At 40.8% G+C, this 26,154-nt stretch overlaps 1 protein-coding gene across 1 annotated transcript; it reads right to left on the bottom strand.

The window, feature by feature from the left end:
- On the bottom strand, positions 1–24,815 carry taok1b (TAO kinase 1b). Its single transcript, XM_083926486.1, has 21 exons — positions 24,446–24,815; positions 14,851–15,108; positions 14,177–14,248; positions 12,684–12,785; positions 12,176–12,221; positions 11,948–12,044; positions 11,715–11,828; positions 10,597–10,688; positions 10,171–10,264; positions 9,946–10,027; positions 8,903–9,070; positions 8,448–8,654; positions 7,685–7,819; positions 7,152–7,388; positions 6,904–7,032; positions 6,187–6,270; positions 5,971–6,090; positions 5,637–5,876; positions 5,307–5,519; positions 4,361–4,543; positions 1–4,092 (listed from the first exon to the last, which is right to left on the bottom strand). Exons 2-21 carry the CDS (start codon positions 14,989–14,991, stop codon positions 3,589–3,591), a joined length of 3,060 nt encoding a protein of 1,019 aa, XP_083782612.1. The 5' UTR covers positions 14,992–15,108; positions 24,446–24,815; the 3' UTR covers positions 1–3,588.
- Between the last annotated feature and the right edge of the window lie 1,339 nt (positions 24,816–26,154).

The following is a 26,154-nucleotide window of genomic DNA, read 5'->3' on the forward strand; positions in this document are numbered from 1 at the left end:
TCCAACAAAAAATAGTAATTACAAACGAAATATTACATTTACCCTAAACTTTTTTTCCTCAATCTCTTCTATACATTTTAAATCACTTTGTCATCTGTAAGGAATAGCTTTTCTCTTCTGCTATGCAACATTCAGCTTTTTGCACAATCTATACAATTTAATACAGTTTGATACAGGTCTCTGGACTACGGAGAATAAAACAGCAAGATCCACCAAATGACAGCAGAGATAAAGGGAATACTGATAAACAGACTGTACAGAGACGTCACCCTGCCTCCCGCCTACTTTCAGCCAATGGCAGCCATCCTCAGTAACACAAGGGGGAAATCGCAGTAGACTCTTTAATCTGATCAATCATTTGTGCAATCAGTGCAACTGATCCAGTTCAGAGTGACCAAGATCTAAAGCTAGACTCTGCCCCGACTGAAAAACACCTAGGAGGTATAGTAAACACAAGAGAAAGTCTAAAAGTCTGCCACTTGTTTGGCCCTCTTAGACACTGTCTGGAAAATGAAATGACCCTTTCTGGCATTAGAGGAAATAAAACACTAGAGAACTGGAAAAAGGGCTGATAAAAGATGTGGCATACTGGCTGAAGGGAAAAGTGGGACCATCACTTCTATCCATTTTTTCTTTCTGTTATCAGAACTGAGCCAAGAAAAACAACATGGAAGTAACTTATGAGTGCAGGGTGGTGAGATTTAAAAACAATAAGGCAAATACTTAAGTGCAGTGTGAAAATGATTTGTATACAACCACGACAGAAGAGGGCGCATGTTTCATAAATCAAGTCTAAATTATATCTGTGGACCCCACAACACCTAAGAGGAGCCTTTATACATATCAAACAGATGTATTTTCACTCTTGTGCAAGACTTTTGGTTATGGAGTGCACTAAATATTGTCTATGCAGCAAAATATTGAAGAATTCAGCAGTTTTTCAGAATCATAAAGATCTTTGAAATACATAATTTTCTTTTCCTGGTATTATAATCTTGACTTTAGGCCCAAGTCTTCTAAAAACCATGAAAAACCTAAATAGGTAGGTTGAGTCTTCTATATTGGGTATCATGTCATCAGTAACACATAGCCATAAAGGCTACACCTAACTAGATTTCAAATTATGTGCAAAATCATCCTTATTCAGCATAAAAACATGTTGCGATTTACTCAAGGCAATCTGACCTAGAGTAGTGTTATCATTCATGACAGAATATCTGGAACAAGTTTCAGAACCCAGCAACTGTAAAACTAACTTTCATTTGAATACCGCTGTTCTAAAACCACTGCGACTGCATCACAACTAGTTAATTTGTCTTTGATTTGTCAATTAGATTTCCATATTTTCAAATTCAAAATATACAATATTAACAGGTTTCCTGTACATTCGACCTCTGAAAATCATATAATGCATAATCTTTGCATTTCACAATAAGACTTCCAACTTTATCTCCACAATTCTTTTTTATAGATTTATATAACAATACATATCTTTTTCTCTTCTTTTCGTTCACTTAAAGAGCTCTTCCCAAATAGATCAGGGAGGGGGTGAAGAATACACCAGGCTTAGGTGGGGAGGAAACGAAGGTGGAGGGAATCAGCGAGGTCGGTGGTCAGAACATGACATCGGGGTCACCCGGGGTGAGACAGAGCGGGATTTCACACCGGGGAAGGTTGCAGGGACATGGCAGCGGAAATCACAGCACCACCGCAGATCCAACCAACGGGACATTCAGCAGTCACCAACCAGCAGATAAGCTCCTCTTTCAAGCTCCCTCTTCATTCACCATAACTCCAGCAGCTTAAAATTATCTTTTGTTTTCTAAATTATCAACACACAGGGACATTTTTAGGCAGCTGGGATGGATATTGTTGCTCCGACACAAATGCTGCTGAGTATGTTGCTCATTTATAGCCAACTTAGCTAACAACTGCTAAGTGTGCTACTTTTCAAAATTCAGGTTTTTCTTTTTTAAAACACTTTTGTGTCCCAATCGCATTTATACAAAACTTACCTCTGCACTCATGCATTCATCATTCAAGGGTGCAATGGGACATAATGTTTGACTGGGGAATAGAATTTAATAACTAGCGTGTGCGTGTGTGTGTAAATCTACTATTTTTTGAGGGTGTAAGTGCAAGTTTTTGTCCAACCACCCTGTGGTGAAGCTCTGCTTGAGTGATTTTGGGGCCACCAACCAACACCGGGTCTGATTAGACCAGAACATTACTGCAAACAAATGAGGAGTGGACACTAGTTTTGATACTATTCAAGTAGTGGTTAGGTGCTGCTGAAATACCTATCCCTGGCATGAGGGCTGTGGACTAATAAGGCTACAATATCCCTCGGACCGGCCATTCACTGGGCAGGCATGAGTGAAGAGTGGGCAGAGGTCTGTGGAAACCCAAGAGCTGAGCAGAGCCAATGAGGCTGCATCTAACTTGGCCACATAGTATTACCTGAACTACCACTGACATCTCTGGCACAGTATCCTTAAATACATAACAGTATTGGCATCAATAATTATAATAACATCACCTTTGGCAACTCTGCAGCCGTGCTTTTTTCCAATTTAATCCGTATATCTTTATCAATAACTCCAAGTGTTCATTCCAGTAACATACTGCACACAGTCATTTTAATAGTCAGCATACTTCGAACTGTTCTTGGCATTCCCTGTGCTACTGCTGTAAAGAGATACCTACTGGTACTCACAACAACCTTTGTTCACTTTTCATGCTCTTTCTAGACCTGTCTAACCCTCAAACTGTCTTTTCTTCAATCTTAAATCAGACTGATACATCACCTCCTGCTTCTCAGTAATCTGTGACTGCACATAAAAAAACAATCTTATTAAACTTTCTATCAGTAAGATGCCTGTGCTTAAATCTCGAGCTGTGACTGATTTCAGGGAACGCATATTTTAAGTGTTATTCTAAAAATTGCACACTGAATGCAAGTTTTCTGAAAGCATCAGACTTACACCACATTATGTACTGTATAAAACAGCACACTGCAAATGCCTGATAAACACCACGGCAGCTAATGTGGATATACTATTTTGGGACTATGGCAACAGAGACTAATATGGTAAAACACATAAAATAGCACTGTAGGCCACAGAAAATGACACTATTGCACAGTGGCATACTGTATATGGCTCTCAGCCATCTTGGATTAGTCTCAAGACTTTTGGGTTTCCACCAACTGCTGCTAGCAGTACACTGATGTAAGAGAGCAGAGGTGATGGGAGAGGAACTGGGCTGAGGAAAACCCAGTCTCAGTAGTGTGCAGTACGTACGCGCGTGTGTGTGTGTGCGTGTGCGTGTGCGTGTGCGTGTGCGTGTGCGTGTGTGTGTGTGTGTGTGTGTGTGTGTGTGTGTGTGTGTGTGTGTGTGTGTGTGTGTGTGTGTGTGTGTGTGTGTGCGCGTGTGTGTGTGTGTGTGTCAGACATACTGCGGGAAATAAATGTGAAGAGTGTTTGGTGCATGCATGGTGTGTCTGGGTAGCTTCACATCGGTGCACAAGAGTTTAACTTTAAGACAATAATCGTGTTCTGCGCGCGTGTGTGTGTGCGTGTGTGTGTTCTAGGTGTACGACAAGTGTGATCCGTTGGAGATCTGCGAAGTGATGCTGGTGCTCCTGCTCATGCCCTGTTCATTTCTCCCCCCTGATGATGTCCTCCTCATAGCCTGTGGGCTGTTCCTCACCCCTCCTGAGCCTCCCGCACTCCCCCTCTGATTTCCTCCTCCAGGGTGGTGGAGGCTCCAGGGTGGAGGGCCCCCAGCCAGCATTGGGTGACCCCAGGGCTGCTGTGAGCTGGAGCCCCCCTGGTGGTGATGACTATGGTGGCCACCACCTCCACCTCCTCCGGGCCAGTGGCCTCCCCCCTGAGCCCCCTGGCCACTGCCGCCACCTCCTCCCCCCCAGCCTCCCTGGGAATCAGGAGCCAGGTTAGTGAGCACCATGTTACTGAAGCCCAGCCGCATGGACTCTGAGTCAAAAGCCTCGATCTCTCGGGCCTGGCGCTCCAGCAGTGAGCGGATTCGCTCCAGGCGCTCGTTCTGCAGCGCAAGCATTTCCTCCTCAATCTGTAGAGATAAGCACAGTGAACACATGGGTTGAATACATGCTAAGGGACAAGGGCTCTAGTTCTTGGTTGAACGGAGAGAAATCAACCTCTCAAATGAAACAAAGAACAAAAACACATACAGCTCACACAATGAAATACTGTATGAATGTCAACAAAAGCATAGGCCAATAACCAAAATTCAAAACACAACTTTGGTGTCTACTGTCACTCCCAAATTATTGACAGTGATCAGCAACATCTTGAAACTAGACAAAAGCCTTTCTTACTTTCTGCTCCAACAGCGCCCTCCGCAGAGAGACTCTCTGCTCCAGCTCCCTCCTCTCCTTGTCATGCTGAGCATCTGTTTGCATCTTGATCTTACTCTGGTAAGCGTTGAGCAGCTCCAGCTCCTGCTGGAGCTGCATCCTTAGAACCTGACAATCTCCTTCCTGGGCCTCATCTAACCGCAGCTGAGGGCAGGCAAGTAAAAGAGAGAGAGAGAGAGAGAAAGAGAGAGAAAGACAGACACACACACACTTTACTTGTATGCACCATGTTGTTTGATTTTGGCCCAGTGCCAGTGACACACACTATATTTTATGTTCAAGACATCTTTAATGAAGCCATAAAAACAGAATACACAAACCAATTTTCATCTGTCATCAATAATCCTGCAGATGATTTAGAGAGATCATACATTAATATTTGACATTAATTATGTGGGGCCTAATGTTTCACACACGCTTTCCCTGACTTGAGGAGTTATTTTGTTTAATTAAATGACCTTACATTGGGGCAAGACAGGACAAATGCTTACTGTATTGAACATATGGAACACAATGTGTCTCTTGGGCAGGGTATTGAATATGGTCTAGCACTGCGAATTTCACATACTTGGTTGAAAACTTAAGTCTTGTTTACACGTTCTTAAATGGGAGATTTCCAGATTTAAATAATAATTTGGCCAATTTGAGGGTTTTTTTAAATGTTCTTATACAGCTGCTTGGAGTTAAGACAAAATTAAACACTGATGCATTTGAGAAGATTACCTGATGTTGTTATGATGACAATGATTGATAATGTAAGTTGTGGTATGTTGTATCATTAGGTCACTGATACAAAGAACTTTAAAATTATATATGGCCCTAATCAATGGCAGGTTTTAAAACTACATGAGGGCCATTTTGTATTTTTGTTTCCTAAACTCTTTAGGCCTTCTCTTCAGGTACTCACAGCCTGCGTAGAGAGCATTTCATTGATGGAGTGGTCGTACTGCTCGGCCAGGATTGCCAGCTTCCTGGTCTGCTCCTCCTTCAGCCTCTTGAGCACGGCCTTGTGATCAGACTTGGGCGTGGACTCCAGCAGATGGTTCCTGAGTGCCTTGTACTGCCTGGTCTGGGTTTTACAAGTCTCCTGGAACTGCTTCTTAATCTGAAGCTCCTTAGACTGAAGAAGAGAGAAGAAATGAATACGCGTGAGGGAGCTTGACTCCTGTTTGTGTTGTGTCAGTGAGTGTGCCTAGTGGGGTCAGTTACAGAACTGCATCCAGCCTACTGTATGTACCTTAAGGCTCTTGGGCTGCTGTCGGACCTCCATGACATGCTTGCGCCTCAGCTCCCTCTCCCTCCTCTTATTATATTCCAGCTGGTTGGTGAGCTCTGTCTGGTGCTGGGTCCGGATCAAATCTGCCCGTGCCCTCTGGATTGTCCCCAGATGCCTGAACTCCAGCTCCTGCATTGACTCATGATGTCTGAGTAGCATGGCGTGCTCCAGGTCCTTCTGTGTCTGCCGTTTGTTCAGCTCCTGAAAAACAGGAGAAAATGCTGGTTGACAGCAGTCAAATAAGTGAAAACCAATCATGGTGGTGGCTGGTTCTCTCTGTGTGACTAAGCAGTACCTCTCTGGCCAGATCCTGCTCCACATTGTGTCTGGCGATGAGAATCCTGCGCTTAAAACGCCGACACTCGAGCTCCAGGTACTGCCTCTGTCTCCTCAGCAGGTTGGCCTCCTCCTCCGCCTGGGAAATAAGGTTTGTTAATGTCACAGACTGAAATCAATCTCAGGCATGTGTAAAATTATCATTTGGTCTTGGGCCTGTCCAAAAGATCCTGACCTGGAAATGCTGGATGTTCTCTTTCTGCTTGGACAGCCACTCCTGCTTCTCTTTCTTGGGAGTCGACTGGTTTTCACTCAGTTCCTGCCACACAGGTGTTGTTTAGTTTTCTTTCAGTATGTCAGGATGTACAATTCTGTGGTTTATGAATATTACAGTTTCTCAGCGTGGGGTGAGCATTCACAGTTTCCCTTCTTACATCAATCACCCACACCAATTTGATAATTGATTGTTTAAATAATTTTTCAAGTAAAAATGCCACTCAGTTATGATTTGCTGCTTCTCTTTGTATTATGTGATAATAAACTGATTCTTTTTGGGTTTTGGACTCATTATTAGACAAAACAAGACATCTGAAGACTATGAACCTGGGCTTGTGATTGGTGTATTCACATTTCATGCATGTTATAGATTGGGTGACCCCAGGGCTGCTGTGAGCTGGAGCCCCCCTGGTGGTGATGACTATGGTGACCACCACCTCCACTTCCTCCGGGCCAGTGGAATCCAAAAAAATGATCAATTAATCCAAAAAATAAACAGCAGCCCTAATAGTAAAATAAACGGAACCAAAAAATGAAAAAAGAAAGCACAGTTTACCTCGACCACGCACCTAAAGAAGTCCAAGTATACTTAATTAAGCATGTTTAGTTGATTTGGGTAAATCATTGACAAAATCATGAGGTTGTGCTGGAGATGTGGCCGGTTCAAGATTGTTACCTCTTTGAGCTGCTCCTTGCGTAGTTTATACTCCCGCTTCTGTGACTCCAGGAAGCTGCTGAGCTCCTTCTTTTGCTGCACCTGGATGTGCTGCTGGAACTTCTTCTCATCGTTGGTAAATGTCTTCAGCTGTACCAAACATAGTAGGACACAAGCACTTGCTTCAGTCGAAGGAATATCCTTTGAAAACAGTAATAGTTGAATATCACAGAATCAGTCAAACACTGTTTTTTTCTTTGTCTACATACGTCTTTGTCCAAGGCCGCCTGATGTTTTTTGAGCAGCTTCTCCATCTCCTGGGTGAAGTTGTTCCTCTGACTCTCCAGCTCTTTGTCCAACCTCAGCCTGTGCTCATCCATCTCCCCTTTCAGCTTGTTCTCCAGGGCCATCAAGTGCTTCTGGTGTTGCCGTCTCATGCGTTTGTATCCTGACATCTGCTCCCGCAGCTCCGAGTCCTGCTCGTGTTCCTGCATCTCACGGGTCACCTGCAAGATGGTGACGCAGGAGAGAATCAGCACAGTCCATTTTTAGATCCAGATTATTTGAAATGTGTGAGAAATCAGACTGGGTGTTTGTACAGTGGGAAAAAGACATTTTACTCAAGATTGTCAGAATTTAAGCAATGTTGAAAGAGTTTGTTAAATGTAATTAATTATTTCACAGACCTTTTGTCAAACATTAAGCACAAAACATCCGGCCCTTTTTTGTTATACAGACACTAATTAGTGTAAGTGTGATAAGTAAGTGAGATACGTGGGAGAGAAAGCAAGTGTGTTCTCACGAGTGATGCTGTGCGTATGGTGGCAAAGTGCTCTCTGTTGCGGTGGTGCTTCCTCGGGGCCTGAGCTGGTGTTGGCTGGGGCTCAGAGGCTTCACTGCTGGCTGCCTGCTCCCCAGAGAAACTCTCCTCTTCTTCCTGGAGATGAAATGTTGCAAAATTAACATGAAGGATGCATTGTGGGCTTGGGAAGGTTTGGGATAGAGATGGAAAGAGAACCAGACAGAGCAGAAGAGAATCAGACTATTTTTTAACACCAAAGAGCCAAGGAAAAATTACAGCAACAAAGTATCTGGTCAAACTCTGAATCTGTGTTTCAGGCTGTTGTGAGAAAGCACCTCACAAACTTCATGCCACATCCTACCAAAACAACAAACTGTTCATCAACGAACATCATTGTTTATAAAGGAACAGGTCATTCAAAATTGTGTGTCCTTTTTTTTAACTCAACCTTGTAATCCATCAACATGTTTCTGGTAATGTTTGGGGATTTACAGAGACGGATTAAAACAGAAATAGTCAAATTTGAAGCACCAGAGTCCCAAATATCCCAACCTTTAATCCCAAATATGGGTCAAACTCCAAAAATACTGGATCCCGGATTTCCCACAATGTCGCTTCTGTTATAAATTGATGCCACTTGTGTAATCTTTTCAGACTAGACAGATTTCCCTGTTTGTTTTTAAAAAGTTCCCCTCTAATAAAGATTGAACATAATGCTACATACACCCTCTAAATAGGTGTAAGTCTGGGTCACTTTACCCACCGGTTTGAGGTGTATGACAGAGCTGTTGGACATGACTGTGTGGTCTCCTTCCATCAGGTCCAGCTCGCTGCGGCTGTCCTGGGCCGCTTCGTTCAGACTGTTGACAGAGCTGCTCTGGGAGCTGGCGCTGATTGACATGCTGGGAATGGACTGATTACTGCCGACGCTGTTCACGGTTCCTGTCCGACCACCTCCCGGCTCCAGCTCCTATAGAGACAGAGCAGAAAGAGCCGGGAAAGAGACAGCAAGGGAGAGAGAGAGAGCCAGAAGAAGCACCAGAGAAAGACCAAGGGACACACAGAGACATGCATACAAACCAATGCTTAATTGGTTATTTTCTCGGCACGGCCAAATGCCTGAAGGTGGCAAATGTATTTCTGAGCTTAAAAGAAAACAAAAGTCTTATTCCAGCACCACTGCTATAGTTTGATTTTCATAAACAATCATCCACTCACCTCATCTCCATCCTGGGTTTCAGCTGTGGGTCCATTATGGGCCTCCTGAAGGAGGATCTTCTTCATCTTGCGGTACTGCAGGTTGTCCAGCTCTCGTACTGCATCCTTGGTCCTTTGAATAAGATCCATCAGCACAGAGTCTGGACGTTCACGCTGCAGAAACGCATGCTAGAGAGGGGAAGAAAACAAACTCGAATGACTGGGAGCTTATGAGGAGATCAATGTGTGAATTTGTTTTTGTGCTAATAATTGCATAAACGTAATGGATGGAAAATGTTCAATATCCAAATAAGGAACCCTCTCAGTTAGCGCAGAGTGCTGAATTAGCCATTAGCTTCAGCAATCTGGTCCGAGCCCTGGATTTAATGAGGCGCTGGGTGGTTTTGCACTGAAACTGCAAAAAGAAAGGCCTGTATTACGGAAATACAGCTCACACCGTTACTTCGTGTTTATGGCTGTTTATTTAACATTGCTAACATTTGTCAGGCTTTATGATCAATGCAAACTATGAAGTACAGTAAATCATGGAGATGATGGTCAACTGTCAAAACTAATGAGCGTCACACAGAAGATCAGACTGAGAAGCCCTTAAAAACAACATTGTGACACTTTTAATTTAGTTTAAGAAAAGTATTGTTTTAGAGCTTGACGTTTAAAAAAGAAAGACACAGTGCAAAGTGCTGCCATACCCCCAAGGATAACTTCCATTAGCAACCATGAGTCCATTAGTGGGCTAAGTGACAGCTGCTCAGTTACTTAACGATGGATGTAGAAGTCGCATCTCTACAGTAATTATATCTGTGTTCTTTCAACACAACCAATCTCTGTGTGTTTGTTCATGTTATGAGAGTGTGTGAGTGTTCGTGAAAATCAGGAAGTAGAGGATTAGTGAATCAAAATAGAAGCTTATGGGGGGCAGAACAGAGTGCAAACATCAGAGAGAGAGTGTTATCACCAGGGGGCTTTGTCAACCTCCCAATCTTAACACACTGACCCTGCTCTCTGTTTCTGTGTCGTAGTGTACAGTATGTGCATGCGCTTACACCCAGCATGTCGTCAGAATGTGGTCTGTCCTGGGGGATTTTCTGAAGGCAAGAATCGATAAAGTTTCTAAAGTAATCCGTCCTAAAACAAAGATGACAAGATTGAGGGTCAGACACCAGATGCAGACAGCTTTTAACAAAAGCGATCATCAACATTTTAAGTGCAAAACATATAAATATTAACATATATAACATAATAAATGTGTGTGTGGTGTGGCATCTCACCATTCACTGGATTGCAGTGTGGGGCTCTCATTCTGCGCTATGTGGTATAAGGCACTCATTGCGTTCATGTTAAACAAGGGAGGTTTCCTCTCCGCTGCAAATAAAACAATTTCCCGCCTGGGATTATTAAAGTATTTCTGATTCAGTCAGAATTTATTCCTTCTTATTAAATCACAGGTTTATTTGTATACAGTATGTTGGCCTGTTTTACTGCTGAGTTCATAAACATTACTGATTCTTGTTTTCAAAGACCTTTTAATCAATAGCAAATCCTCTGTTTAGAACAGCAGGTAAACCATGGTTTAGTAACATTTGGATCACAGATTGTGTATTTAAGCATACTTCGTACATCTTTTTTAATAGAAAAATATCTGTTCTACTGCACTTCTATTTTACAAGATAAAAGACAGACACACTGTCACCTACCTAACTCTATACAGGTGATCCCTAAGGACCAGATATCCACCTTCCCATCATATTGGCCCTCGTCCATAGCTAGAATCACCTCTGGGGCCATCCTGGATGAAGTAGAGGAGAAATGAGTCAGTTTAAAAAAGAAAGAAGACTCTCATGGAAACTCTGCCACGCATCTGTCTCTAGATGTGTTGTAATATAAGGCACTGTCACTTTATCCTTTGGAATCAAATTAAGTTTTTTATGAGTGATCTATGTAAGATCTCATCAGCATAAATAACACATAAAGAGCAGGATGGTCTGTAGAGTGTATGATCTTAAAGATGTACCTCACCAGTAGATGTTCCTACAGTCACAGCAGCAGAGCATTTAGCTTTTTTCTGAGCATGGATATGCAAATAAAAGTTAATACTCTTCACAGTAAAATCTATTTTATGAATCAATGCTTCTTTGAGCAGATACTCAATTAGAGACTGTTCAGTAACCCTTTGAACTCTTTAATATAAACGGCCAGCCAGTACCTTTGTTGGTATGTTTGCTTACTGTATATGTTGTCATTTCTTGGAGTATTTTCAAAATATTCATATCCCTAAAATCTATACAACCTAAGATAAAAGGTTATGTAGGTTAATAAACCATAATAAATAAACAAAAAGTATTGAAATTTTGTCTTATATAGTAAAATATGACATGTGTTTTCATCAGATTTTCACAAATAAACATACAAAATATATTGAAACGATTTTTAAATGCAAATACATAAAATATTTCTCAACCCTACATAAGCTGTTTTTGAGATATGCTCATTTTTATGAGCGGAGTAAAAATGTATTTTGATCATTTCTTCTGCAAATTAAACCAAGGTTTTTTCACTGGACGCCACGTGATCTGATGATGTCATCATGACGTATCACGTGATAACAGGAGGGACAGATGCCTTAGCTTTCTGTTGCAATAAAAAAAAAGAATGCTGATGACAATGTTTTCATTTTGGATCTTTTTATACCAGATCCCGTAAATAACGACCGACCGCGGGTGGTCAGTTTTTAAAGGGTTAAGTCACCATTTTGGTCAGCGCAACATTAAAACATAGAAATTAAATACTTCAAGATGTTTCGGTTTTCACTTACCAGTATGGTGTTCCCACAAAGGAGTTGGCAGGAGAGGCAATGGAGGCAGAGCCGAAGTCTGCCAGTTTGACCAGCCCAGGCTCAGTCAGCAGAATGTTACCTGCCTTCACATCCCTAAACGAGAGAAAAACATATATGTGTGTGAAGGCAGGGGGATACATGGAAGATATTGTTTACAAGTTTATAAAAAAATAATATATATATATATAACAATATATAAAAGAATCATTCACCTGTGGATCATATTGTGGGAATGAAGGTAGGCCAGCCCCTGCAGAGCACCATGTGTAATGGCAGCAATCTCTACTTCTTGTAAAGGTTTTTTATGAACTTAAGGAGCAAAAATAGTTTGAGTAGAAATGTAAAACAACAATGTCCATGTGTTTCATCTCACGTGGGAAGGGTCAAAACAGTTTGACATGCACAAACACACACAAAACAATCTTGCAACACCTGCTCACCTTCAAGCAGATCGGAGGCTGAGCCGAGACAGTACTCCATCACCAGCTGGACACAAGAGAAAGACTATGTTTAGTCACCCTACATAGCAGAATGAGAAAGCCTTCCAGTTGAGGTTGTCACGATACCAGACATTTAAACCTTTTTTAAGAACTAGAGAAAAACAACAACAACGCTTGCCTGATGTTGTTTAAAAAAAACAAATATTCAAACGTCACATTAACACCCCTAGGAAGCTACGCTGTGTCAATTACAGTATCTTGGACCCCAGGAACAATAGTCCTCACTAAGGTGATGACTAATGGGGATCCCTAATAAAATTTTAAAAAATCAAATCTATCCGGGTTTTTTTTTTTTTTTTTTTTTAATAACTTCGGCACTTTCGATTCTATAATGTATAATCAGCAAAGATCGTATTGTTTTAAACATGTGGTATCGAAAAGGTATTAAGCATTGATGCTTTTCACAACCTTACCTTCAGTTGTCAATAGTTGTGAACAGGTGGCTTACCCATGCTGTGTGCTCTCGGAGATAACATCCTTTGTATTCTATACTGTTAGGGTGCCTGATCCTCTGGAGAAACTTCACCTCCTTTATAATGTCCTGCCATTTCTGTTGAAGGAAAGAAGAGACTTAATAAAACAGGCAATGCATTGCTTGGCTTTATGCACTAGAGGTGGGCTGCATGTGTGTGTGAAAGTGCACACAATAGGGTGACCTTTCACTATTTGACATCAATACTCATACCAGTAATCATGATTTCTTGCAAACATGCATTATATTAAGATTTATTTCAAGATATTGTACTGATAGAACGTGGAAGGTGTATTTAAGTGCACAAACATCATGGCCGGATTTTCATTTTAAACCTTTTTAGAATTAGGTTGCATGTCTCCACCGACCAGTCAGGTGGCCGCATACGTCCATGTCTGTCCAGACTTACATTATATATGTAGAGACGACTTTGAAGGAATTTCATAAAAAAGGTATTTTTGGGCAAAACATGGATACTTTACACTCATCTTCAACCCAACAGCACAGAACATCATCTATCAGGAGGGTGGCTGGAGTCTTTCTTACAGATAGGGTGAGAAGTTAAGCCATCCGTGAGGAACTCGGAGTAGAGCCGCTGCTCCTTTGCGTTGAAAGGAGCCAGTTGAGGTGGTTCAGGCATCTAGTAAGGATGCCCCCTGGGTTCCTACCTAGGGAGGTGTTTAAGGCACGTCCAGCTGGGAGGAGGCCTCGGGGAAGACCCAGGACTAGGTGGAGAGATTATATCTCCACACTGGCCTGGGAAAACCTCAGGATTCCCCAGTTAGAGCTGGTTAATGTGGCCCGGGAAAGGGAAGTTTGGGGTCCCCTGCTAAAGCTGCTGCCCCCGCGACCAGACCCCGGATAAGTGGTTGAAGATGAGTAAGTAGGTGAGGATATCGGGTGAATGAGGCAGATTCAGTCATTTCTTTCAATCATACATGGCAAGTTAATTAAGCCATTGTTTGTTAGGTTTCAGGCAGCTGCTATATTTTATATTATCATTTAAAATATCTGTTTGCAGTGCACTTACATGGAAGTGTTATTTATTTAATTTTGCTGCTAATGTAGACTATTATAATATTAAGTACATTTATATCTGTGTTAATTTGTTACCTTTTTTAACAAGGCTAAATGTTTATGTCAAGCCTGATGCCTTCACTCACATGGCAAGGTATACGGTTCATTCTGTATCGGGTATCGGCCGATACGCTCAGCCCAGGTATCGGTATCGGATGGGATTGGAAAAAAATGGATCGGTGTAACACTAATATCACAACAAGGGGACAGCCCAAAAACATAATACCTCTGGCCACGGCTGTCGCCACTTTAATTGAAGAATCAATACGTTCAGAATAGGATTACTAGTAAATGATCGAAAGTAGAATGAGACTGTGTACTGTACTGTGTGTAAATATACATGTATGGTTCAGGTCTGAACAATTACATAAATATAATCAATCTCGTCTCACCTCATTAGACTGTTTGCCATTATATGACATCTTTTTAATTGCCACCACCTCATTCGTGCGTATATCCCGTGCCTGGGAAACACAAAGTACATTGTCAGTACACATGTGAACCATAACATATAGTAGCCTACACCTACCATAATTCGCAGCACATTTTCTCTCATAAAGGATGTGGTTTTTCCATGACCTCTTGTACTGTTTTTTAAACCACACTGTGTGCAGTGTTCAAGAACTAAAGTCTGATCCGAAGGCTAGGGTGAGTCACATCACCGTACGCTCTACATGTCCTTTGGTGCTATTAAACTCCATCATGGGCTGATAAAAATAACTTTGTTCAAATGGTTTCTGTTCTTTATCAAATAGCTTCACTTTTTATAATTGAGAGACAAACTCTAGCAGATTGTAAGGCCACTGATGCATTGAAACATAAAGTAAAATATAAGCTGTGTTTGATTCAGTTACAATCTTTAATGGGCAAATTAGATAGCCTTGAGTTACTTTATTATTCAGAGAAGGGATTTCAGCAGCTCATTAAAACTAGAGACAAATTTAGAACATTTCCACTCCACCATTGGACTGTTATATATATTTTCCTGTATTTAACTGATCGCATCCCTGATTAAAAGTGCATTTCTCTTTGTTTATGAGTCAGCGTGACGATGTAGTTGCCGTACAAAGTAGACAGCGCCAAAGCTGCCATGGCCAATCTCTCGAAGGTCAGAGAAAAATTTCTCTGGGTCTTCTTTGAAGAAAAGCTCAGCCACATCCGGATCCTTCAGGCTCCCTGCCCTCACAGAGGAGGGCATCCTGGTCATGTAGTCCCTTATCACCCACGCAAAGGGGGCGGGACTATCTGGGGGCTGAGCTACACCAAAGAAGCTGAAGATTCATCTGCAGTAATGGATGGGCCTAAGGAACCAGCACATGGGCACCTAAATGGAAAGAAGCAGAGACAAAGAGATAGAGTTGTTAGCAAGGACAAGATTAAACACCCTGATCCAGCACAATATGAAGAAGAGGCTATTCGCTCAGATCATGTGAATTTGATGATACCAGTGAGAGAAGTCAATGGCAAGACTTTCAAAAGAGGAAATAAACAACAAAAGGAACAAAGCACAACCTTTATCTTGCGACACATATCCAAAACTAAAATATGTTGGACTCAAAGTCACATTTTCAAGTCTGCTATTCATCAATTCCAACCACAACACGCAACAAAGATACAATACAAAAGGAAGCAAAAATAAAATTCTGTGATACCAAGCCCGGAAAAATATGTTGCAGGAATGGAGTACGAGGCTGCAGGGCCTCAGAACAACTCTCTACATTGGTTGGACTGGAACATGAAATATTTTACATACACAGTTGTGTGCATAAATCAAGTAAGTGAGAATTTTTATTTTGGAATGAGAAAAAATAATAAATGTAAACTCAAAGCCACTATACTGTCACTGTATCCTGACAGCACTACGAGATGCATGATCTGGGAAAAGTTCCCCTACTACCACTTGGTACAACTGTGAAACCACCAAGGACAGATTGAATATGAATCAAGATTATTTTACTGTATTGCTTATTTCTGATATTAAGTGTTTCCAGAAACATATATTAATGTTTTATTAAGCTGTAAAATGAGAAAGGTTGTGACCAAGTTGAGAAAACAAAGCACCGCCCACTCTAATATTACAGCTAAACAGACAATAAAATGTGTTTCTGAACATAGTGGAATCTTGTCATTAGGAGCACCAGGTGAAGGCATAAGAGCATGAATTTTTCACAGATGATCTGTCTCAACTGTCAGGATAGTGACAGTTTCAGCTAATATGATAATAAGAAAAAAAGCACTACAGGGTGACACAGGTCCTGTAACTGATGTCTCACTTGGTGGCATTCAACCTCACACTGGCAGAAGAGTGCACATACAAAATATCTTCAGATAGGTAAGATGCTCCTGAAACACTGTAAACACAGAGATTTTTACCACTGGTCACACTTTCATGTGCTGACCCTAATATAATCTTCTAATTGCATAGTGATCCCAAGTGTATTGGTTCAGACTGCTTCAGCTTTTTTTTAAATAATAAAAATGAACTAAACTGGAATGACTGGGCAATGCAAATATTCCAGCTCAAGGATCGATTTCATGTCCACTGCTATGAGGTGGCCTATTGTAATGAGGTTTGAGCTGCATCAGATGATCAATTAGAAGACCTGGGGTCAGATTTCACTGTGCACTCTAAAGTAGAGGCATCAGTGTTGCTCTAGTTAATTCATGTAACATGCATATGAGATTATATATGCATGCACATGCAAAGTTGTGTCCCACATACTCATAATAATGAGTTCATGTGTATCCATAGTGTATTTTGTTTATTATACTGCAAATTATGCAAGGCTATTTCCTTGGGATATACTGTAAGACACTCAAAACAAAGATAAAGTTGTACTAATGGGGGTTATATTAGGTTTCATACAAATTAGCAAGTCAGCGCCTTACATACTGTATTGCAGAGGTGACACTGCTCGGATGTACATGTGGGCAATATATATTGATATCGTGATACGAGAGTAGATGGCGTCTTAGATTTCCATAATAATTTAATTTTTGCAATTTGTCTCTTCTGGTTTCATAGTCTGCATAACAGTAAAGTGATGACATTTTCTCAACTCAGACTGTTCGAGCTGTTCTATTATTTGTATTTAACCACCAAGTCATTATGCTTTATCCACATTGCTGACGATTATTTATCAAAACCTTCAAAAGAGAAACTTGATAGAGGTATTTGGTCATAAACATGGTGATATTTGATTTTCTCCATAATCGGCCAGCTCTATACGGGGGGGGGTTCACCTAAAAAGTGGAAAGAAAATGTAGTGTCTTTAGCCAATCAGAATTTAGCAACAACCCCTCACACCTACAGTAAACACCACACGTTTATCATGACAGAAACGGTCAGTGGAGAAACACAGTTTACTTTCGGTTTATCTTTGAGTCTGCATCACCGCTGACCTAGCCAGCAATGAGTACAGCCTGGGAGCATACTTTACTAAAACCATACAGCTGGCTGAAATGTCACAAGGCTTGTCCTGCTGAAAAAAAAATTACCCAGCTGACTGAGATAAAAACACAACACAACCGAAGAGTGAAAGTTGTACCAAGACACCCAACCCTAAAGGATAACATCTTAGTGGAGAGAAGCTAAAAACTAGCTAGTAGTAAGCACAGATCCAGTCTGTTAAATTCTAGCGAGTCGTTCACATTTTGTCTATTACTGTCACAATGCAGCCTTAAGATAAGCATTCTTATACATGTAGTTCGGATGCTAAATGTGTCCCGAAAGACCAAACTTTGACCAACGTCTAAGGTCGAAGGAACCATATTAACTAAACTTTAAACTGAATATTCAGACATAGGGACGTTTCTCTTATCTTGAGTTGGTGATGTGCACAGCGACTTAATGCAAATACTGTCTAAAAGTGTAAGACGTGCCATCCACTCTGACTTATTGTTGGAAAAGGAATCATTTTCAAGCAGGACAATGGTCTTAAATATGCACTGTGAATAGGGCTGGGCGATATGACCAAAATCTCATATCAAGATATGGGTTGTTTCATATCCCAATAACGATATACAGTACGTATATGTATGTATATATATATACACACACACATATATATATTTATACACAGTATATATGCTTAATGTAGGCTATAAAGAAGGCAAACTGCAAAATGTGTTTTCCCAGTACATTCTTCGACTGTTTATTATTTTCAATTGCACTGTGACTGTAATAAACCCTCTCATTCAGGGCGGCGAGCGCCTGATACAAAACAGCGGGTGCACGAGTTCAGTGCTGCCCGTGGTCACGCAGCCTGATGATGATTCCTGATACGAGAATCTTATTAAAAGTATTTGTTGTTATAATATGCAGTAAATGTGTTTGTTTGTATCTTTCTTTGACAATAGCTGACGGTATATTTAGAGCTGTAGTTTCACTTTAACGGTGCTGTGTCAGACTGTCGGACTGACGGCCCAGTTGGATTGGATCATTTACTAATTCCATTGAAACTCTGCACACAGAACAAATGTGTCGTGCATCTTCACAACTTCACAAACCCCTCAGCCTGTTAAGTGCATGACTCAAGAAACCGCAAGATAAACGAAAATAAATGAAAATATGAAATAACAGACGTTTTTCTATCGTCATATCCCTAACTGGGAAAGCAAAGAGGGCTGGCTGACTTACACGGCTTTTCCTCTACAATTACTGAGCTACAAACACACTGAACATCTTTGAGAACATTTGGTAAAAGAGAGTGAGACTAAGGAAATGTGCTGTGTAGAAACATCTAAACCATGAGAATGATACTAGATTTTTAAATGACATTATCCAGAGACAGAGAGACTTGATTAAACATGTGCATGTACAATGGGCTGAGGTTTGGTCATTTTTTTGTGAAAGAATAAAAGGTCTAGTTGGAAAAATCATGAGCATCAATAGCAACAAAACAATGTTATTAATACTTTGCTGTCAAAGCTTTCTGTAGCTTTATAAAGACTTTTCCAACTAACATGTGATTGTACTTCCTCATGAATACTTTGCCTGAATCAGCAAACACATATTTCACTCATGGTCACAATATGTGACCATTAAATCACAGGCTAGGTAAAACCATGCTATTATTTACTAATATTTAGTGATCGTTTACTGGACAGCCATGCACAGAATCATCCTTTAATCAAAATAAAATGTGATGGTACAATTACAACAAATAGATGTCTCCTTAACAACTGTATGATTAGACCTAATTCATTATAATTAATGGATTTTGCTAATTGCTCTGAGGAAAATGATCTCATTTAGAATTTACCAGACGCGTGTTGATGCTTTTCTGATGCTAAAACGCAAAATAAGTGTATGTTTGTGCTTCTAAGACAACTGTGAGGTGTGCGCCTTTTTCTGGTGTAGTGAAATATAATTTTATGTTCCTTATAAATGGGCTTTATAGTAGGGCTGCAAAGATGAATCCATTAGTTGTCATCTATTAAATGAATCGTTTTTGAAACATTTTTTGATAATATATTAATTGGTTTGAGTATGTTTTTTTTAAATGACAAAATTCTGTGATTCCAGCTTTTTAAATATATATATTTTCTGGTTTCTTTACTCCTCTATGATAGTAAACTCAATACCTTTGAGTTGTGGACAAGATAAGACATTTGAAGACGTCATCTTGGGCTAAAGGAAACTGATTGATATTGTTTACCATTTTCTGACATTTTGTCTAAGTAATCAAAGAAATTATCAACAGATAAGTTGAAAATGAGAATATTTATTAGGTGCATCCCATGTCCAAAAATCACATACGCTCTTCTTTTTTTAAACATTTCTTAGGCGCCTTCTGGTTAATATCACATTACACCAGTAGATATTAAACATCCCACCCTCCCAGATGTGTGAGTTGACATTTTATATATAATAGAAGGGGAAACTACAGTAGATACAAAAGAAGCTGAATGGAATTGAATTTCACTGAAATAATGTCAGTGAAAAAACAAACAAACAAAAAAAAAACTCCAGACTTCAGAGCAAAAAATGCTTCTTTGGATTTTGGATTTGACTGACACTGACATCTATCAAGTTTTTGATCTTGTACTTTAGACATGGTTTTATATTCTTGCTAAGCCAAATCTTGATAGCCTTGTCAGCATCAAAGCACTCTTGTTTCTTTATCGATCTCAAATAAATTATATTCTTCATCGACATTTTCACAACAGACATTTTGACGCATGGCAGAAAAAGCACAGGTGGATCTAATAATATTAACGGATTGCTCTGTTCCAGCAACTACTGCAATGCAATGCAATGCAGCAATTAATACTGTTTACACCTGTTTTTGAAAAAGATTGATTCAACTTTAGTGGCAAGTGTTTCAAAACACTCTTTTAATAAACTCCAGGTTCTCTAACTACATTGTTGGTGCTTTGTTTTATGTGTCGGGATACTTATCATGCTAAAGGCCGAAAAAGATTTTCCACCGGAATTACACTTTAAGGTGGACTGTGTAATACAGTATGTAGGACACACACACACACACACACACACACACACACACACACACACACACACACACACACACACACACACACACACACACACACACACACACACACACACACACACACACACACACACACACACACACACACACACACACACACACACACACACACACACACACACACACACACACACACACACACACACACACACACACACACACACACACACACTTTGCATTACTGCTTGAGAAAATGGATTCTCTTTGTGTATTATGTGAATTGATTTCCTCTGCACTGTAAAATCACCAAGAAGCCTAATGAAGAGACGGTCAATACACCAAGCTGAGTAGCAAGGGGTGTCAGAGAGGAAGGGAGAGAGAAATGGAGAGGGATGATAAATAATCAAATACTTTATTGATTCCTATTGTAAAATTCTCTTAGCTGCACAGTGTCAGTTACAGAGGAGCAATCCTGCTATCTGCCAATTTATCAAAATGCATAGAGAAGATGAGATAGGAAAGATGTACAAAAGAAGAATACACATGGAAAGGTTATTAAAACACTATTTAATGGTAACAGAAAATGTAACACTTTTTGTTTAATAGCCAAGTGGTTAAGGTCTAATTTTGACTGGCTACAATTACAGTTTTTAGTCTGTGCATACTTGACTGACATCTCCCTGACTCCTGGTTTTGCTGCACCTGCTAAGGTGGGACAATTTGCACCGTTATGATTCTTCAGGTGCATGGAGTAAAGCTTCAACCTAAAATGTCAACCTGAAAAGAAATCTCCTCAACCAGAATAACTGATATTAGCTGTGTGGGTGTGCAAGGCCTTTTCATATAGTAGTCATATTGATTTGCTTCATTTCACAAGCATCCACACCTCAAGAGAAAACATGATGCTTTCATGCACATATTTTCAAAATGTCCTTCGCCAAGATGCTAAACGCTATATCGCTAAATAATTCAAAGTAGGAATGCAGTGAGCTGATGCATCTTAAAAGATCGTAGCAGCCAGATGTAACTGGTCCATTTCTTAGTCTCGTGTTGTAAAACTGCAATAAGGCAACTTTATAACAACAATATTACTAAAATGTTCACAAGTCTTCCATACTTTAAAGTTCATCAGACAAATGTCCATTAAAAATAGCCCTTAAACATTACAGCTGTTTGTTCAGAGACAAAGTTAATTTCATGACCTACATGTGTTCCAAACGGCTTACACACAACGTTTCTATTCCCCAAGATGGAGGGTGGGGTGTCCGTGCTCCTGCTCCCCAGACTTATAACAGATTGTGGCTTTCACTGAGCAGAGGAAGTGAAAGCTCTCTAGCTACCCAATGTCAACAACAACACATCCCGATTTGTGGTGCTGTAAAGAAGATGGTGACAGGGGAAAGGAATGGAGTGACCAAACACTAAGAGGATTTGACCCATCCCATTTCACTTAGAGAGCTCCATTTACACTATTCCTGTTAGGATAAAAGTCCCAAACATCAAAAGCCACACCATGTTTTGTCTGAACATCAGACACATGGGTAAAAAGGAGACAATCTGTGCCACCTTCAACAACCAGACATTCAAGCATCCAAATATTCAAGTTTGCAAAGCAACTTCTCTTGATGTGCCTATCCTCCCTTGTTCTTCTTGCTCTCAGTCTGAATCATCAAATATGCGATTGGTTTCCAACTGTTCAGCTGCCAGCCTCAATCAAAGACCTTAGCAGATGCTTAGGAATTCCTTTTAAGGAAGAGGACCATCATTTTATTATTACACTTTTTTGAATTGCCATGTCACTGAAGATGTCACTGTCATTTGGGTAAGTCAACACAGCTAAAAACTGAGGATCACTATCATTTATTTATCCCGCAATGGGGAAATTGAATTTTTTCACTCTTATTATTAGTCATGTTACACACACACAGGCCTGAAATACACACACATGCACAGACAGGACCTATACATGCAATTAAGGAGAGATGTGAGAGCGAGGGGGCTGCCAGTGACCGGCGCCCGAACAGTTGGGGGTTCGGTGCCTTGCTCAACAGCACCTCGGCAGTGCCCAGGAGATGAACTGGCACCTCTCCAGCCACCAGTCCACGCTCCATACATGGTCCACACAGGGACTTGAACAAGCGACCCTACGGTTCGCAGCCAAGTCACCTATGGACTGAGCTACTGCCTCCCCTGATTTAGAGTTGTTACGATACCTTTGCCTAACATGATGGTATCAGTGAATACAAGTCTATGCAGTCCACCAATTCCATACCAAGGATTTTAGCCTAGGAAAAAAATATATATTTTAAAGTGTGTTTTTTTTAAAGTTATGACTGACGTCCAAAGTATATAATAACAGAAAGTTATATGGCATGCATTCTCTCTATATATGTGTTCATGTTTTATAAGGGGTTTAACCTGAGCAAGACCATACAACAATAATAGCAGACATATCACATCCACATGGGGATAGCAGCATACAGCTGTTAAAAAATGAAATAAATAGTACAGCTCTAATTTCCTTAGCCACAAGTTTTGCCAGCTAAAAAACCCTGATTAAATACAATCAAATTCCTGTAGTATTACAATCAGTAAGTTGAAAAAGGTACTATGTCCAAACCATTAACAAATAAAGTTATGGTGACAGTACTGCAGTGGATCATATTGTGGAAACAGCGATTGTTCTGCAGTGGCAGACTATCACTGACTGACTTGGATCTAGACTTTAGCGAGCAGGGCAGGCTTTGCTCCAGTGTCTAATCCATTTTTCCTGGGAGACACTTAAATCCATTATGCATTGTGCCGATATTCAGCAGCCCCTGAGAGAACACTGTCACAGAAGAACAAGAAAACACAACTTTGCATAGGCATTCTCATGCACCGAGATGTCCACGGTCAATAAAAAGCTGCGTACCTCTCATCATCAGCTAGTAGCAAGTCCTTGAAAGTAAAGGGGAGCTGTTCCAGCCTGCTAATGCACTGTTGTTTTGACAAGCATGCAGAGGCATACGTGAACAATTGAAATGAGTGCAGATCAGCACAGGTTACAGAGTACATCGGGGGAAAAGGATATGCAGCCTAGCATATATCTGTGATAACAGTGTAAGGGGACGAGTCGTACCTGCCCTAGACTGCATTAATAACACGGACAGTCTGTTCATCGCGGTCTAAAGACACCAACAAAGATACGTGGACTGCTCATGCTGCAGTGTCAATTTAACAAACAGAGCCAGAATACATGCAACATTAAAAAATAAAGCATGTGTAGGTTTTTTGGGGTATATCACACATTCAGCCTTGGACATCACATTTGACAGACCCCTCCAACGCAGTGTCTTGGTGAGCTTAATGGTAAACTTGGTGTCACAACACTGACATCCGTGATTTAACCAAGTGCTATGTTAAATCCTTGTATTGCACTGATCCACTGTGTCATGCATAAGTTAAGCGGTGAAAAACACCGATAAGCAGAAGAGTGATAGCCAGTGTTACGCAATATATCAACACAGAAAGACTGAGGAATGCGACTCACGGACGTCAGTGCACAAAAACAGCCACCGACGGCAGATGGATGCGAGCTCTTCTTGTCGCGTACACGATGCTAATAATCACAATAACTTGTCAGGACTCTCCTGGCTTAATGCTGCGTGTAAACAACACAATGCCACAACATAACAGAAAGAGACTTGAGCAATGTCACCTACCGTCACCATACTAGCTATTCAGACAGTATGTGACTCATGATGTCCCTCAGATAGGCAAACTTCCAAAAACAAGACACCTCCAGAGAAACAGAGCTCCACTTAACGTTACAGCCACAGTGGACAACAACAAAAACGAGGGAGTGGCACTGCTTTGCCTCGCAACGATAAGTTAGTTGCATAAAGCGGATTAGCAAGCTAACGTAGCTAGCTAACGCCTCTTAGGGCACATCTACCATCATTCACAACAAACCCCTCACACTATTTAGCTCGCCTTAGCCCTGCCGCTCCACCGTACATCTATATCATCTGTGTTACATTGGCATGCCCCCTGCTAACAAGGGGACAACACAAGTACAAGTTGTGACAGCAGCAACTTTTGGTTAGCAGTCGAATTAGCAACCAATGTAGCTTAGGTGGCTAAACTGTGTTGAATCCCACTGCAGCATGTTGGAAAGAAACATCGTTTAGTTGGCAGAAAAGATACCGTTAGCGAGCAACTCACCTGGTTAAAATGAGTCCACATATGTTGAGCAGTTGAGTATATAAACAGTTTATTATTCCAGTCCCCCCTGAACACAACAGAGGCTAAATCACAGGCGAGGCAGTCCAGAGAAATCAGTGTGAACTCACGAGCTAATAAGTTAGCAATGCTAATGTCGCCAATCTAACCGCACAATTGCCCCAAACGTCACCTTAATAAACGGCCAGATTGACTTCAAGTGTGCCTTAATTGTTCACTTTAGCAATAACCGTTGTCTCTGTCATGTGTGCTGGTCTGCAGCAGGAATCATTTTTATCAACAAGGAGAACCAAGCTGCCCTAAAGCTAACGACTGTCAAGCGTTAACTGTCACAACGAGCTGGTACAGGCAGACGAGCTGTCCAACTAACTTTCTCTCTTCAATAGGCAGTTCCCCCTAAAAATGGCGGCGGGGAGAATCACCTCCCTTCCACCCTGACGGAATAAAGGAGCAAATTAATAATAAAAAAGCACAGTGTCGAGAGGAGAGAGTACACGTGTGGACGTTTTTTGGAGTCTTGTTGATGCTGTACAGCTGTGCCCTTCAGGGTAATACATGTTGCACCCTCCCTATTCTCAATTTGCCCCTGATGGGGTCATCCCTATGTTACCTCAATTCAATAAAATTTACCCCCCCAATCAAAATTAGGCCCTATGTTCCCTCATCCTATGTTCCCTCAAGGCTTTCCCATCACATTAAGGCCCTGTGTTCCCTCAGCCCCATGTTCCCTCATCTCGTTTAAATTGCCCCCACATCAAAATGAGCCCATATGTTCCCCAAGCCCACATTAAAAACAAAATCCTGAGTATTTTTCTTTTTTTTTTAATCTGGAGAAAACAGGGTTTTTTTTCCACAAAAAAAGGCAGGTGATTTATTTTTCCTTTTTTTGTAGGATAATTTTCTAAGCTGCTTTTTTTTCATCTGTGAAAACACATTGAAAAGCAAGTGGAATTCTTAATTTTATTATTAATCTGAGGGAACATCGGGCTAAGGGAACATAGACATGTTCCTCCGCTGATGTGCCATCCAAGCATGGGATAGAGAGAGAGCATATACATCTGTGACTGTCAACACATGTCCTGTTGCATTTTACTGGAGGGGACAATAACCAAGTAGTAGTCTTCTCTCTCTCTCTCTCTCTCTCTCTCTCTCTCTCTCTCTCTCTCTCTCTCTCTCTCTCTCTCTCTCTCTCTCTCTCTCTCTCTCTCTGTATGTGTTTGTCCTGATGCACTTTCAGTCACTGAGCTCCTAACCTGATTAACAGTTTCAGTCTTAATCTGGTGTCTACTATAAATAGCCTGTCGTTAACTCACACAGACAATTTAAAAACTGTTTTATGTATCCAGGTCCTCTCGAGATGTCAGGAATGGCTGTCCAGGGACCACGCTGTGCAGTCCATCGGTCCTTAACCCTAGTATGAGAAGAATGGGTTTGACGTCAGTACACCACAATTTATTCTAGTGATCGGTAAATAATGCAGTCTGAACAATAGCCTAGTTGTGTGATGAAATATAGTTACAATACATTGATTAGATTCTCCGATAGACCTGTCAGTTAACATTATTTGAAACATATAAAGTATGTTGTGTGTAAAACACCTTATAGAACATGACTTGATGTGACATGACATATACATTACACGGTTATATATTATGAAGTACAATTTAATAGTAAAGTAAGCTAATTTCATG

Source organism: Echiichthys vipera (assembly GCF_963691815.1).
Source record: "Echiichthys vipera genome assembly, chromosome: 14".
In the NCBI taxonomy this organism is placed as follows: Eukaryota; Metazoa; Chordata; class Actinopteri; order Perciformes; family Trachinidae; genus Echiichthys; species Echiichthys vipera.